This window comes from Triticum aestivum, chromosome 7B (assembly GCF_018294505.1).
Source record: "Triticum aestivum cultivar Chinese Spring chromosome 7B, IWGSC CS RefSeq v2.1, whole genome shotgun sequence".
NCBI lineage: Eukaryota > Viridiplantae > Streptophyta > Magnoliopsida > Poales > Poaceae > Triticum > Triticum aestivum.
Window position 1 is genome coordinate 463,921,106 of NC_057813.1, and position 14,999 is coordinate 463,936,104.

General features: G+C 46.5%; 1 protein-coding gene across 1 annotated transcript; it reads right to left on the reverse strand.

The window, feature by feature from the left end:
* Nucleotides 1–10,720: 10,720 nt before the first annotated feature.
* Nucleotides 10,721–12,907, reverse strand: LOC123160723 (putative laccase-9). Its single transcript, XM_044578569.1, has 3 exons — nt 12,615–12,907; nt 11,428–12,522; nt 10,721–11,143 (listed from the first exon to the last, which is right to left on the reverse strand). Exons 1-3 carry the CDS (start codon nt 12,712–12,714, stop codon nt 11,013–11,015), a joined length of 1,326 nt encoding a protein of 441 aa, XP_044434504.1. The 5' UTR covers nt 12,715–12,907; the 3' UTR covers nt 10,721–11,012.
* Nucleotides 12,908–14,999: the final 2,092 nt, after the last annotated feature.

Below are 14,999 nucleotides of genomic sequence, written 5' to 3' on the forward strand. Positions count from 1 at the left end.
CCGTTTGGACTCTGTTTGATATTCCCTTTCTTCGAAATACTGAAACATGCAATAAAACAACAATATGGGCTGGGCCTCCGGTTAGTAGGTTAGTCCCAAAAGTAATATAAAAGTGTATAATAAATCCCATAATCATTCAAAACAGATAATAAAATAGCATGAATGCTTCATAAATTATAGATACGTTGGAGACGTATTAGCATCCCCAAGCTTAATTCCTACTCGTCCTCGAGTAGGTAAATGATAAAGAAAGAATTTATGAAGTGTGAATGATAGAAGGTGCACAAGTTTGACCAATGATAATTTCAATCACCTTTTCTAGCATGATTATATGTCATAACAGTAGTTCATCTCATAAAATTCTCATGAACAAGTAACAAGATATTCACATGTTAAAGCATAAACCATAAACTTTCTTGAAAACTAGCAAACTTCATTCTTAGTCATCAAACAATTACAATTCATCCTATTTTCAGGAAGGGTCTATGTCAGAGCTTTGATTTAGCAAACTCCACATACTCAACTATCATATAGCCTTCTACAATTGCTAACACTAACACAATACTTATGGTTATGGAGTTTTAATCGGACACTGAGAAAGATAGGGGCTTATAGTGTTGCCTCCCAACGTATTCACCTTTGGGTGATGTCAACAATAATAGTTCATGCTAACTTACATCCAATTAGATATATATATCAGGATCTTTCCAACACGAGGTGCTTGCCAAAGGACAAAATGAAAAAGGGAAAGATGAAGATCACCTTGACTCTTGCATAAAGTAAAAGACATAAAGTAAAAGATAGGCCCTTCGCAGAGGGATGCAGAGGTTTTCATGCGCTTTTATGGTTGGTTGCACAAAATCTTAATGCGAAAGAACGTCACTTTATATTGCCACTTGTATATGGACCTTTATTATGCAGTCCGTCGCTTTTATTGCTTCCATAACAAGATCGTATAAAGCTTATTTTCTTCACACTAATAGATCATACATATTTAGAGAGCAATTTTTATTGCTTGCACCGATGACAACTTACTTGAAGGATCTTACTCAATCCATAGGTAGGTATGGTGGACTCTCATGGCAAAACTGGGTTTAAGGATATTTGGAAGCACAAGTAGTATCTCTACTTGGTGCAAGGAATTTGGCTAGCATGAGGGGGAAAGGCAAGCTCAACATGTTTGAATGGTCCATGACAATATACTTTAACTAAGATGTGAGAAAACATAACCTATTACGTTGTCTTCCTTGTCCAACATCAAGTCTTTAGCATGTCATACTTAATGAGTGCTCACAATTATATAAGATGTCTAAGATAGTATATTTATATGTGAAATCTCTCTTCCTTCAATATTCTTTCATGAATTATTCAAATGACCAATACAATGCTTGCTAACCTTCAATAAATTTACAACCTCTACTTCTTAGATGTGAAGTCATTACTCCCCATGGGATAAGCAAATGAGACATATATAATTTCAGATTTATGACATTCAACTCATTCAACCATTTACTCATAGGATATAAGTGAAGCACACGAGTAAATGACAAACTACTCCAAAAAGATATAAGTGAAGATCAATGAGTAGCTAAATAATTAAGTAGCTATATGAAGACTCCCTCTCATTAAAGAATTTCAGATATTAAGTACTTTATTCAAGCAGCAAGCAAAGCAAGATAAAATGATAATTCAAGGATAGCAAAACTCATGTGAAGAAGCAAAAACTTAGGCTCAACCGATACTAACCGATAGTTGTTGAAGAAGAAAGGTGGGATGCCTACCGGGGCATCCCCAAGCTTAAATGCTTGAGACTTCTTGGAATATTATCTTGGGGTGCCTTGGGCATACCCAAGCTTGAACTTTTGTGTCTCCTTAATTCCTCTCATATCATGGTTTCTCTTTTTATCAATGGCTTCATCCACACCAAACTCAACATGAACTCGTGAGATAGGTTAGTATAAACCAATGCAAAACCTTATCATTTTCTACTGTAACAAATCACTAAAATTATTATTCAACATTGCATACTAAATGCCTCTGCATATTTAATACTCCTATCCTTAAATAGAATCATTAAACAAGCAAACATACGCAAACAATGTAAACATAACAGCAATCTGCCAAAGCAGTACAGTCTGTAAAGAATGCAAGAGTATCAATACTTCCCTAACTCAAAAAATTATGAGAGAAAATTTCCACTGTAGTAAATTTACCAGATCTCAATATGCAAAAAGTTTCAACATTATACCATTCTCTGACTTTTCTAGGGAATTTTTGCAACAGCGGTAAACTTTCTGTTTTCAAACAGCAACATGTATACTAGCAAAATAAGCATGGTAAAGGCTATCCTTGACATTTTTACTGAAACTAAAGATGCAAAACATTATTCTAAATAACAGAAAGCAAATACTAACAAGATAAAATGATGCTCCAAGCAAAACACATATCATGTGGTGAATAAAAATAGCTCCAAGTAAAGTTACCGATGAACGAAGACGAAAGAGGGGATGCCTTCCGGGGCATCCCCAAGCTTAGACTCTTGGTTGTCCTTGAATATTACCTTGGGGTGCCTTGGGCATCCCCAAGCTTAGGCTCTTGTCACTCCTTATTCCATAGTCCATCGACTCTTCCAAAACTTCTAAACTTCACAACACAAAACTCAACAGAAAACTCGTAATAGCATTCAAAACAGATAATAAAATAGCATGAATGCTTCATAAATTATAGATACGTTGGAGATGTATCAACACTACCCTCTCATTAGGCTCCGGGGTGGGAATGATCTGCTTCTTGGCAGGGAGCCGGTGGACTATGTCCGTGGCCAAGTACCCAGCTTCCCGGAGCTCCTTGATGTTCTCCTCTGTAACAGAGGAAGCCATCCACTTGCCCTGCGCTCCAGATCCGGACATGGCTAAGAGTGTTTGGTGGTGGTGGAAAAGATTGGAACTTTGGCGTTGGAGCTCAAAGGGAAGATGGGCTGAGGAGGAAGAAGGTGCGGGGTAAAAAGATGGATCCTTATCTTCTTATAAAGGCAGTGGATATCAAGCGTGCCCTCATAAGCCTTAAATCTTGCCTATTCCCAAGGGGAAGTGTGAACAACACGGTTGGATTACCCAAACCCCTATTGATGAGAATCCCATGATAAGGCGACACGATCCCTGCTTTGACAAGACGTGCCTACGATCGTGCCTCAAAACACGAAGCGGGGGCTATAGAACGATTCAAAATACTAACTAGGCCAAGACATAAGGCCTCGCCGGAAAAATTGCATATGGACGTGACTTACTTTGTTTTGAGTATTTTTGCCCTTATAGCTTAAGGTTGTAATTATTAAACAGAGCCGGATACAGCTATCATGTGCGGAGGACTGCTTTGGAGTATTCGGAGAAGAAACTTGCCTTGCAATGCCAAAGACAATCTGTGTGCCGGATACATCATCATTGAAGCCTGGTTCAGGGGCTACTGAGGAAGTCCTGGACTGTGGTGTCCTCGGGGAGCCAACCTATGTGACATGGGCCGGCCTGATGGGCCGTGACGATACGAGATATAATGCCTTCTCCCGTGTCCGGATGGAACTCTCCTTTGCGTGGATGGCAAGCTTGGCGTCCGGATATATAGTTTCATTCCTCTGTAAACTGACTTTGTACAACCCTAGTCCCCACCGGTGCCTATATAAACTGGAGGGCGTAGTCCGTAGAGAGGAGAACAATCATATAGGCTAGACATCTAGGGTTTAGCCATTACAATCTCGAGGTAGATCAACTCTTGTAACCCCTATATTCATCAAAGTCAATCAAGCAGGAAGTAGGGTATTACCTCCATTAAGAGGGCCCGAACCTGGATAAACATCATGTCCCCTGCCTCCTGTTACCTTTGATCCTTAGACGCACAGTTCGGGACCCCCTACCCGAGATCTGCCGGTTTTGACACCGACAGTCGACTAGGTCAACATTCGGTGGCTACCTAGGATATCTCTCAACCATGATATCTTCATGATAGCAGTTACCCAATGATGGAGTAATCTAGTTAAATATGATAGTTAATAGCAGCAATGGCTAGGAAATAATCAGCTATGCATGAGGCCATGAATAACATTAATATCAACCCATAATGTACCCCCTCCTAGCACACTCTATATAAGCCAGGAGGGAAGCACCGTGCTGAGGGTTGAACACTGGCATCTTGTATCTTACGCTAAAAGCTAAGAGCACCACAGGAGTAGGGTGTTATCTCCAGTGAAGAGGTCCCGAACTTGTATAAACCACTTGTTTGAGTATGCCAAATCCCTCTTTTTATTTGCACCAGCAATTGGCGCCGACGGCTGCTCTTACTCCGGTTGCAATTAGTAGGGGGTCATCCACTTGCCCGTCTTCATGCTCGCCACCATTGTGTGTTATGTTCATCCTCGCCTCATCGCCCCCCCCCCCATCATCGAGCTTGGGGAAGCATTTCGCTAAATAGTGATTGGGCATCATCGAACGACGGTTCCTAGGTCAACCAAACGGGTGTCGGTGGCTCGGTGAACTTGTAGTCGTTGTTGAGGTTGACGATGTCCGGAGGTGAAGGAAGCAACGGAGTGTTGGGGTGACTATCGCGTGCCAGGTTGACCGTATTGCTTGGTAGAGTAGCAGTACAACGATTTGAACTGGGCGAGCCATGGTGGCGATTGCACGGGCGGCACAAGCACATCAAATCACTATGGAGCACGAGCTACAGCTGGGTTGTCGCCACCTTCTTAACCCTCTCCTTCACACATTGGGATTGCCGTTTCATAGTCGCCGGATTCACCACCAACGCACATGTAGGGTGAATTAGCACCAGATTTGACGTTATGACGAACCTCGTTGGTTCTGGCGGATCCATGGAGTTGGGGGCAGGCGATAGTACGTGTGGCACGATGGCATTCAGGACGGAGAGGGAGGAGTTTGGCGTGGGAAGAGTGGGGTGGATTGTGAAAATGCGCGAGCGTCATCTTGGTTTTGACTGGCCTGGAGTGTCGGACACCGACGTTGCGGACGTTAGAAATCCCTCAGAGATCCCCTCGATTTTGGGCCAGCCTGGGGGATTGGACGTCCGAGTCGATCCGTCCCAAAATGGGGTTATGCGTTGGAGGCCTAATATGTTTGGACCATCTGATCTGGAGGTGAAGGAAGCAACGGAGTGTTGGCATGACTATCGCGTGCCAGGTTGATTTGGTGAGCCACGTTGGAGATGCTCTAAGCTCCTTGCATTGATCTATACGAATATACGAATGGGGAGCCAATCTGTATGAATTGCTAAACATATGTTGCTAATTTGGCAAAACCACGGGCTGATTTCATATATCAAGTAAGTTTATAACCGAGTATGAGCCATTTTGACAGAATTGTTGGGTATTAAAGTTTAAACCCTAAGCCATAGTCCGGTGTTTATACACGTCAGAATTGCGGGTATAAAAGGAGCCATTGCCTGGTGTTTACATAAGCCAACCATTTTAACCATAATCACTAAGTGGTAAGAAGGCAATGATAGAATTAAGAACTGTTTAACTAGGGTGAAACGATCTCGTCCGTCAAATTACAGAACATGCAGAGGAGCGAGATGGACCCGTCCAGTTAAACTGAAGTGCTCTCCCTGAAATGGTACAGAACATCTTCAGTTACCTGTTCCCATAGCAAGAAAAAAATGCTCCCCAATTCAAAAAAGAAAAAGAAAAACTAGTCCCTTTCTGAACACTGGACTGGCAGAAGCGCATGAACATTTACCAGGCTACTACTTCTCTAATTAAACATGCAAACATTACTACCCTCTAAAGAGGATAATCAGCTCTTGGCTTAAACTTTGGCTGACTTTGGTGATGTCACCAGTCTAGTCACAAAGTGCACCAAAATCCTTGTTGCGACTATGTGATGCGCAAACACCGACCTCAAGAACATTCTTCAGGCCTTCCTAGAAGTCCGCTCCTCCTTCCTGATGTGCTACCTTGGGCTCCTTCTATCGACTAAAAGTTTCAAGCACATTCATTTCAAGTACCTCGAGGTTAAGGCCGTGGGTAAGCATGCACCTTGGTGTGGCAAAGCATGTGGCCACCCGGCCGGATTGTTCTTGTCAAGGCGGTGTTGACAACCATTGCAATTTATCATCTTACGCCACTTGATGTGCCTGTTGAGGTTAGAAAGAAGATCGATTCTTTGAGACACGCCTATCTTTGGGCGGGTTGTGACAAAGTGTCTGGAGGCAAGTGCAGAGTCAATTGGGACCTGGTTTGTAAGCCAAAATCTTGCGGCGGCTTGAGTATTCTTAACTCGGAGAAGTTTGCCACTGTGCTTCATATTCGTTGACTCATGTATGAATGGGCCGACCCCCCTAAGAGTTTGTTGGGTCTTGGATTTCCATGTAATGACAATGACCGTGACATCTTTGCGGCGGCTACCAAAGTCATGGTGGGAGATGGGATTCTCCTTGGCTACAGGGCATTAGTCCGGGAGACGTTGCACCCAAGATCTTCGAACTATCTCGCAAGAAGAACCGCTCAGTTAGCATGGCTATGTTCAATAACTCATGGGCCCGCCAGATTGACACTCACCAAGGCTTGTCAATGGAGCACATCCAGGAGTTTGTCACCCTTTGGAAAAAGTTCACTCATATTAGCCTCATCCAAGGAATTCAGGACACCATTACTTGGAAATTCCCTGCTAATGGGGAGTGCTCGACGTCCTCTGCATAAGGACTGGTGGATCGATATGGCTAGCATGAGGAGCCAACACTGGAAGGCCATCTCGTGCTTGATGATGCTTTGTTACGTGGGATGCTAGAGTCGTTCGCAACCTTAGTGCCCCGATGATGCTGATTATCTCAAAAATCAAGGAGGAGGCCAGGCTTTGTGCCTTGGTTGGGGCTACACACTTGACTATTGTAATGCTGCGAGAGTATTTGTTTTGTTTCCCTACTTGACGTGTTTTGTCTAAATCTTCTTCTTTAATCAATGAAAATGGCAGTCTTTTGTCTTGTTTCAAAAAATACATATAATAAACAACCACATCCATTCTTTCCATGCCCTGTGTAGATGCCCCATGGCTATGTCTCTCTGGTGAGCAATGGACAAGTGTTGGTCAATCCCGAATGTTGAAAAGGTGATGAATACCGGGCCAGAATGGATATTCCATTTGGTAAGTAAGTAAGAAATAAAGTGGTACACTCTAAACCTACTCCACCACTGGACGTATCTATGAGGTTCTTGTGCAGCTATGTTTCTTCCGTCATGAATCTGAATATATAATTTGAACATGAGTTGATCAATGGCAGGTTTGCACTTGAACCTGAACTGATAGGGCAGCAAGTGTCGAACACCATAGAACCTGTTGGGTTTGTGTTGAATATTTTGTACTAGTAGGGTTACGCTTGGACTTGGTGTTGTAGTGTGGGTAGGATACGTGTAGTGTCGGAGTCGAACACGTTGTACCCTTGGCCTCTTATATATGAGGAGGCACCCCACGTTGTAACCAATGACGACTAGATAGCGACAGGCTCGCAAGGGGGTGCCGACGGCTTGTGCCGGCGCTCTGGTGGCCGGTGTTGCAGTATCTCAGGAAGGAGCGCCCGTAGTCATTGCCCCGGGGAGTAGGCGAGTTCGCCGAACCTCGTTAACAAATCTCGATGTCGTCATTGTGCTGTGATTGCTTGTTCCTCGGTGGATCAATCGTGTACCTCGGATTATTCTAACAAGTGGTATCATGAGCAAGGTTCGAGATCGAGGCGGATCAGGTTGATCTGGAGGTGGAGATATCGTGAAAGAATCAGTCGTCGGTGAGATCAGAAAAAAACGGCGCAGCGATTACGTCGTGAACAACGCCGAGCTGAATCGGACTCGGCAAGGTCGGGATGTAGCGTGCGGCAACGTAGCTGGTAGTTGGGCCAAGGTGCGGTCTAGCGAGGGGACACGTCAAGTGGTATCATGAGCAAGGTAACGAAGAGGTTGATGTACGTTGATCCTGAGGATGAATAGCGATCGGAAGCAGCAACGTGTGCTCGTACTATGATAGACTCGGCCAGCAGCGCTCAGGACGGACGAGGCCATGGGACGTGTCGGCATAGCGCAGAGGCAGGCTGAGGCGGAGTCAGCGCGTAGCAGCCAGCAGGAGCCAGAATCTTACACGGGATTTGTTTGGAAACAAAAGGGACCGAGTCCCAGGAGAAGTCGTCACCGAGCCGGACTGCGGGAGCCATGCATGCGCATTATAAAAGAAAGCAGCCGGGCAAGGGACGAGACAGAAGCAACAGATTGAATCGGTAGAAGGAAAAGTCCATCGTTTGTTGTGTGCATCTATCAGGAAGGCAAGAGCTGAGGCAAAGCAATTAGCCTAGCAATCAAGAGTTTAGCCAAGATCAAAGCTGCTACACGTGAAGACCGGAAGGGATATTTTGGTTGGAATTGCTACTAGTGCACGGAAGACAACGTTCGGTTCTCTTTGTGTACTTGGGCATCGCGTGTAAAGCTCGGTTATTTTTTGCCGGGTCAGCCATACAAAGGACCATGACGCCATCGGATACCAGGTTTGAGGTGGAGAAGTTCAACGGAACTGAAAGCTTTGGGTTATGGCAGACAAGGGTGAAAAATTTGTTGGCACAACAGGGATGCTTGAAGGCGTTGCTGAAGGAAGCCAAGCCAGCTAAGATGGAGGCGGATGACTGGGAGGAGTTACAGTTGAAAGCAGCCGGGACTATACGGTTATGTCTGTCGGACCAGGTTATTTATCATGTGATGGATGAGAATTCGCCGAAGAAGATCTAGGAGAAGCTGGAAAGTTAGTTTATGTCCAAGACTGTGACGACCAAGGTGTATCTGAAGCAAAAGTTGTATGGGGTGAGGATGCAGGAGGGGTCGGATCTTGTGGAGTATATGAACAACTTTAATCAAGTTGTGACGGATCTAGCACGCTTGGGTGCGACGGTTGATGACGAGGATAGGGCAATTCTGCTTCTCTGTTCATTGCCATCATCCTATAACCATTTGATCACTACTTTGACGCACAGCAAGGAGACCGTCAAGAATGAGGATATTACTGCGGCATTGCTATCTTATGATATGAGAAAGAAAAACGCGGTGGAAGTCTCTCATGGTGAAGGTTTGCTAGTCAAGGATGAGCAGTGGCAGAAGGGATATGAGGCTGGGAAGAACAAGAAAAAGAAAAAGAATATACAGTGTCACAAGTGTAAGCAGTGGGGACATATGAGAAAGGACTGTCCAGAACTCAATGGCGGGGCCAGTGCTAATAAGGCAACTCATGGTGATGACTCAGACAGCAGTAGTGTTGTTCTTATAGTATCAGACAGGCGGTCAACCAAAAGTGAAGCGTGGATGTTGGATTCAGCTTGCTCTTTTCATGCGACACCCAACAGGGAGTGGTTCTCTTCGTACAAGTCTGTTGAGTTTGGTTTAGCCTATGTGGGCGATGACACAGGTTATCGTGTTGCTGGAGTAGGTGACATCAAAATCAAGATGTTTGACGGAGTTGAGCGGATGCTTCGGGGAGTCAGGCATGTGCCGGGGCTAAGGAGGAATCTAATTTCGCTTGGAGTTCTTCATGATGGTGGTATGGTATTCCGTTGTGATCGGGATAAGAAGACCATGAGAATCATGGAAGATGAGGTGACCGTGATGATTGGAGCGAGGACGGCTTCGCATCTTTACAAGTTGCAAGGGAGCACTATTGCAGGTGGAGTCACGGAGACTGGAGTTGCGGAAGTAGCAGCGGGGTCTCATGGCGGCGGCGGGTCTGGGGCAGACTCGTCGAGTAGCTCTCAGTAAGCTACGAAGAAGACAACACAAGTCCGGAGTACATGGAAGTTTGACGCATGGACAAATTCAAGGTGGTGGAGAATATTCGCCAAGGTGGAGTTTGTTGGGTTTGTGTCAAATATTTTGTACTAGTAGGGTTACGCTTGGACTTGGTGTTGTAGTGTGGGTAGGATACGTGTAGTGTCGGAGTCGGACACGTTGTACCCTTGGCCTCTTATATATGAGGAGGCACCCCATGTTGTAACCAATGAAGACTAGATAGCGACAGGCTCGCAAGGGGGTGCCGACGGCTTGTGCCGGCGCCCGGGTGGCCGGTGTTGCGGTATCTCGGGAAGGAGCACCCGTAATCATTGCCCCGGGGAGTAGGCAAGTTCGCCGAACCTCGTTAACAAATCTCGGTGTCGTCATTGTGCTGTGATTGCTTGTTCCTCGGTGGATCAATCGTGTACCTCGGATTATTCTAACAGAACCTACTAAACTGAAGTGGGAACCGGCACCTGGTGCAAGGTTTTGTTAAACTGAACACTGACGGATATTTTCTTGCATCTGATGGTTCTTCGTCCACGGGTATGATTCTTTGAGATACTATAGGCAATATTGTGTTCGTTGCATGCCGTCACCTACTAACATTCATGGATGCATTAGAAACTGAGCTTTGTGCACTGTCAGAAGGAATCACACTACCTACGCAATGGAGCAATCTACTTCCTCCCTTCTATAATATAATAGTCTTATATTATGGGGCGGAGGAAGTGCCTCTTAGTTTTAAGGTTGAAATTGATTGTTTGGAGGCCATTTATATGATGAAAAGTGAGAAGCCAGATAGATCAAGTTTTGTTTTCTTGATCCAAAAGATTAAACATAAGCTTTTAGAAAGGAAGATTCATATTACTCACGTACGATGTGGTCAGAATACGGTGAGCCATTTTTTGGCAAGTTTTGATAGATTACATAGTCGTACTGCTGTATGGCTAGGTGCAGGACCCCCAGGTGTTGCACAGTTATGCGCCTCCTATTGCATCAATCTTTAATGAGTAATATAAGTTTTATTCCCGCAAAAAAAAGCACTGCATGCATTGTGATGATTAAAGAGATAATGCTAGGAGCCAAAAGAATTACGATGTCTCTTAACTTTCTCTAGCTGCAGACACCTTCAGCTCTTGCTATTTTTTTCTTTCTTGCTCGCCGCATGAAAGATTTCAAAAATATGTGAAAATTTTGCCTTCTTGCCCTGTCAACACCTGGGCATATTTGGAGGTGGTGGCATGATCTTAGCATCTGGTCCCTTGCCATTCTTCACAATGAACACCGTTTCCATCCCCCATACCATGTGGCGCTCGAAATGGCAGTGCATGAACCATACGCCTAACAACCAAACCAAGACACAACAAGGTAGTATAAGATATAGTACTACTCCCTCCGTTCCTAAATATAAGTCTTTGTAGAGATTTCACTATGAACTACATACGGATGCATATAGATGCATTTTAGAGTGTAGGTTCATTCATTTTGCTCCGTATAGTCCATAGTGGCATCTCTACAAAGACTTATATTTAGGAACGGAGGTAGTACATTTGAATCATGCTCTGTATGCAAAAGCCTTTATAGATAGTCTCGAGTGAATCAAGAAGAAAGGTTTGAACACTGACCAGGGTTTTCTGCACGGAGGCGGATTGCAACCCATCCATTCCTGGGAACGGAGACGGTGTTCTGGTACGGCGGGTCGACCAGGTTGTACTTGGCCGGGTCCGTGCGCTTGTCGAAGTTGCCAATCCCTCTCCCCACCACGTAGAAGCTAAACCCGTGCAGGTGCATGGGATGGCTGTCGCCGCCGAGGATGGTCGTGCCCTGCAACACCACCTCCAGGACGGTGCCGTACTCCAGGACCTTCACCCTCGTGCCTCTCGCGGTCAGCGCGAGCTCCGGGGGCAGGTCGTCGGCCGTGAAGTTGAAGGGCGACGGCGGGTTGTCGGGGAAGTCGGTCCTGACCACGCCGCCGACGGCGGAGCGGTAGTAGGCTCCGAGGATGTCGCTCCCCGGCGTCTCGAAGCTCACGTTGTTGAGGCTCGACGCGAAGCGGTTGCCGTGGGGCCCCTTGCACGTCTCGCTGGCCGCGCACGCGATCTCGTTCACCTCCACCGTGACGAGCATGTGCTCGTCGACGTGCCGGGGCACGTCGGCCGGGTGCTCCTTGCTGGCCAGCGACCTGAGCCGCGCCGTGAACGCGGCCGCCGCAGAGCTGTCGTTGATGGCAGGAAGGCTGGGGAGGTCATGCGCCGCGCCGGCCGGCGCCGCGCGCGCGTCAACGTACTCCAGGACGGCGGTGGCCGTGCAGTTGTCGACGGTGGCCTGCGGGTTGGTCGCCAGCGGCCTCGACGCCATGTAGAAGTACCGGGCGTTTGAGCCGAAACGGCGGGCCTTGAGCAGCGCGGTCACCGTTTGGCCGGCATCAATGAATACGTGGTCGACGCTGAACGGCTTGGTGTAGGAAGCGTCAGAGCCGACCACGGTGAGGCGGTGTCCCGCGACGGCGAAGAAGAATCCGTTGGTCAGGGCCGCGTTGATGATCCGGAGCATGTAGGTCTTGCCACGCTTGACTGGCAGCCTGAAGGTGCCATTGTTGGAGCAAGCGAACGAGTCACCCGGCTGGCCGTTGATGGTGTTGGCGTCTGAAGGCTGGAAGTCGCTGCCGGTGGAGGTGGCGTCGGCAAGCACCTGCCCAACGTCGTTGTTCCACCATTCCCCTGCCATGGAGATAAACATGTCTATGCATATCAATGGGATGGGAGCCACTACGACGCATTGCAGAACCAAGGGCGTAGACCTAGCGACGTACCAAGGATGATGGGTATCTCCCTGTGCGGTTTGCTGAATGGGTAGGTTGTGCCGCGCCGGGGGTGGATGACGATGGCGCCATGCACGGTGTCGCGGTCCATGGCGCTGTGCGCGTGCCACCACAGCGTGCCTTCTTCCTCGGAGAAGATGATCCGGTAGGTGAACTTGCCGCCGGGCTGGATCGGGCACTGCGTTATGTACTCCGGCCCGTCCCACCACGGACTTCGCGGCTGGTTCACTCCATGCCTACAGCGTCAAAAGGGGTAAGACTTCATGTATGTACCATTTCTCTCCATGTCCACCAATCAGAGAAATAGAACCAGATCGAGTTGCAGCGAGGACCATTTCTCGTAGTGGTATTAGAAATTGTACCAGTGGAGGGTGATGTTCTTATCCCCCTGGTTGAAGACGTTGACCACGACGACGTCGCCCTTCCTCGCGTAGATGGTCGGGCCGGGGAACTCGCCGTTGACGGTGAGGATGGTCTTTTCGCGGCAGAGCCTCGTGTAGTTACTCTCCTTTATCTACAGCCAAATGTTATGCATATATGCAGGAAAAACTACTACCCCTCTCTCAGTTTATAGGGCATGCGCGTACCCCTAGGTCGTCAATTTGACCAACCTAATACAAGTCATATATTATAAAAAATATACCAACATAAAATTCGGAGTTTCTATTTTCAAAAGGTATAATTTTTGTGTTATATAGTTTATATTACGGTGATTAAATTGGCAACCTAGGTATACGCGTAGGACTTGTAAACTGAAACGGAGGTAGTACGATTCAGCACAGGTGTTTCAATTAAGACGGAGAAAAAATATATCTGAAAACCTCCAGCTGATGCGAAATAAAATTGTAATGACGGCGAGCCAATCGACAGACTTACCACGAAATCGTAGTGACGTTGACGGTGACGGCGACTCAGTCCGTCGTCTTCCTATGAAATTGGTCAGTTCCCCGTCAGGCCCAGCGAAAAATTTGTGCCCTCCATACCATACATAAGGGAATCTTGGTACGGAGGCAGGTAGAAAGAACTCACGAAGAGACTGTAGCGGCGGCGGGCACTCGACGACAGCAATCCTTGAGCTGCGACGATGAACGCTGCAACCACCACGCCGACTGACCAAATCGCCGGCGCCTTGCTGACGCCCATCGTCGGCGACCAAATTGCCGGCGGCAGAAGGACTTGACAAGTTTGAAATCTACGCGCAGCTTTGGCCCTTGCGCATCCGTGTGGGTGTGTGGCAGGTATGAGCCATGTGCGAATTCCTCAGCCCTTTGCTACTTATAGAAAGGAGTTAAACGCCAGTGGTGAACGCGAAGAGGAGTGATTCCAGTTCTTGTTTTTCTTTTTTGGTAAATCTATGCATTGTTATTTTCCTTTTAAGCTTTTGGATGGAATTAATTGCATGGAAAGAGTAAGTGGATCCAGCTGTAAGACGCGCACAGCTTTGTGGTAGTATTAATTATCGCGAGATCATATTTGATCTCGGGTGTTTTCCTTTTCTTCTTTGTATAAGCCCATTAATTCGACAATAATACTTGGTATCTTTCTAATAAAATTGTATTTGTGTGTATCCAAGGATAAAAGGGAGGCTTGCTCTTCTTCTTCCTTTTTCCTTTTTATTTTTGAAGACTGTATAATGCATTCGGATTTTTTGAACAAACGGCCTGATATTATTGTTACTACGGGGTAGAAGTAATTTTTGATTGATCAATCCATAAATAAATCATATACAGGGCATTAACATTATGAACCGCATACCGTAATCTAAGCATGTGATGAACATGTACTGAGCATAGAACCGAAACGGTAAATAGGGGATGAACAAATCATACCTTCCAGTAGGCCAGGACAAGATGATGGTGGTTTCCTCAGGAGCCTTCTTGGCAGCATCGTCAACCCCATAACGTTGGTGTAAAGGAAGTAATCAAAGCAGAGGACAAAGACAAAACCGAACAACGAGTAGTCGCAAGGAGACGCTTCCCAAAAACCTTATCATCCTTCTCTCGGTGCAGGATCACAAGGTGCTCGGCTCAGGTGGCTTGAGGGCTCAGGTGGCCTGAGTTAATCTAAATCAAGAGGAGGTGGACTCTATTTCATGGGCCTAGGAGGTGAATAGAGATTTCTCAACAAGGTCGGCATACGATGCAAAGTTCATGGGACGAGAGGTTACGCCCATGGCGGTGTTTACGTGGAAGTCTAGGCCCTGATACGATGTAGAGTTTTTGCATGGCTCGCGCTTCAGAACCGGTACTGGACCTCGGACAGGCTTGCCTGACGCGGGCTGGACCACTAGCAGATTTGTCCTTTTTGCACTCAACATGAGGAGACCATTGACCACATCCTTCAGGATTGTGTCTTTGCGAGGGAGGTTTCGTGTAT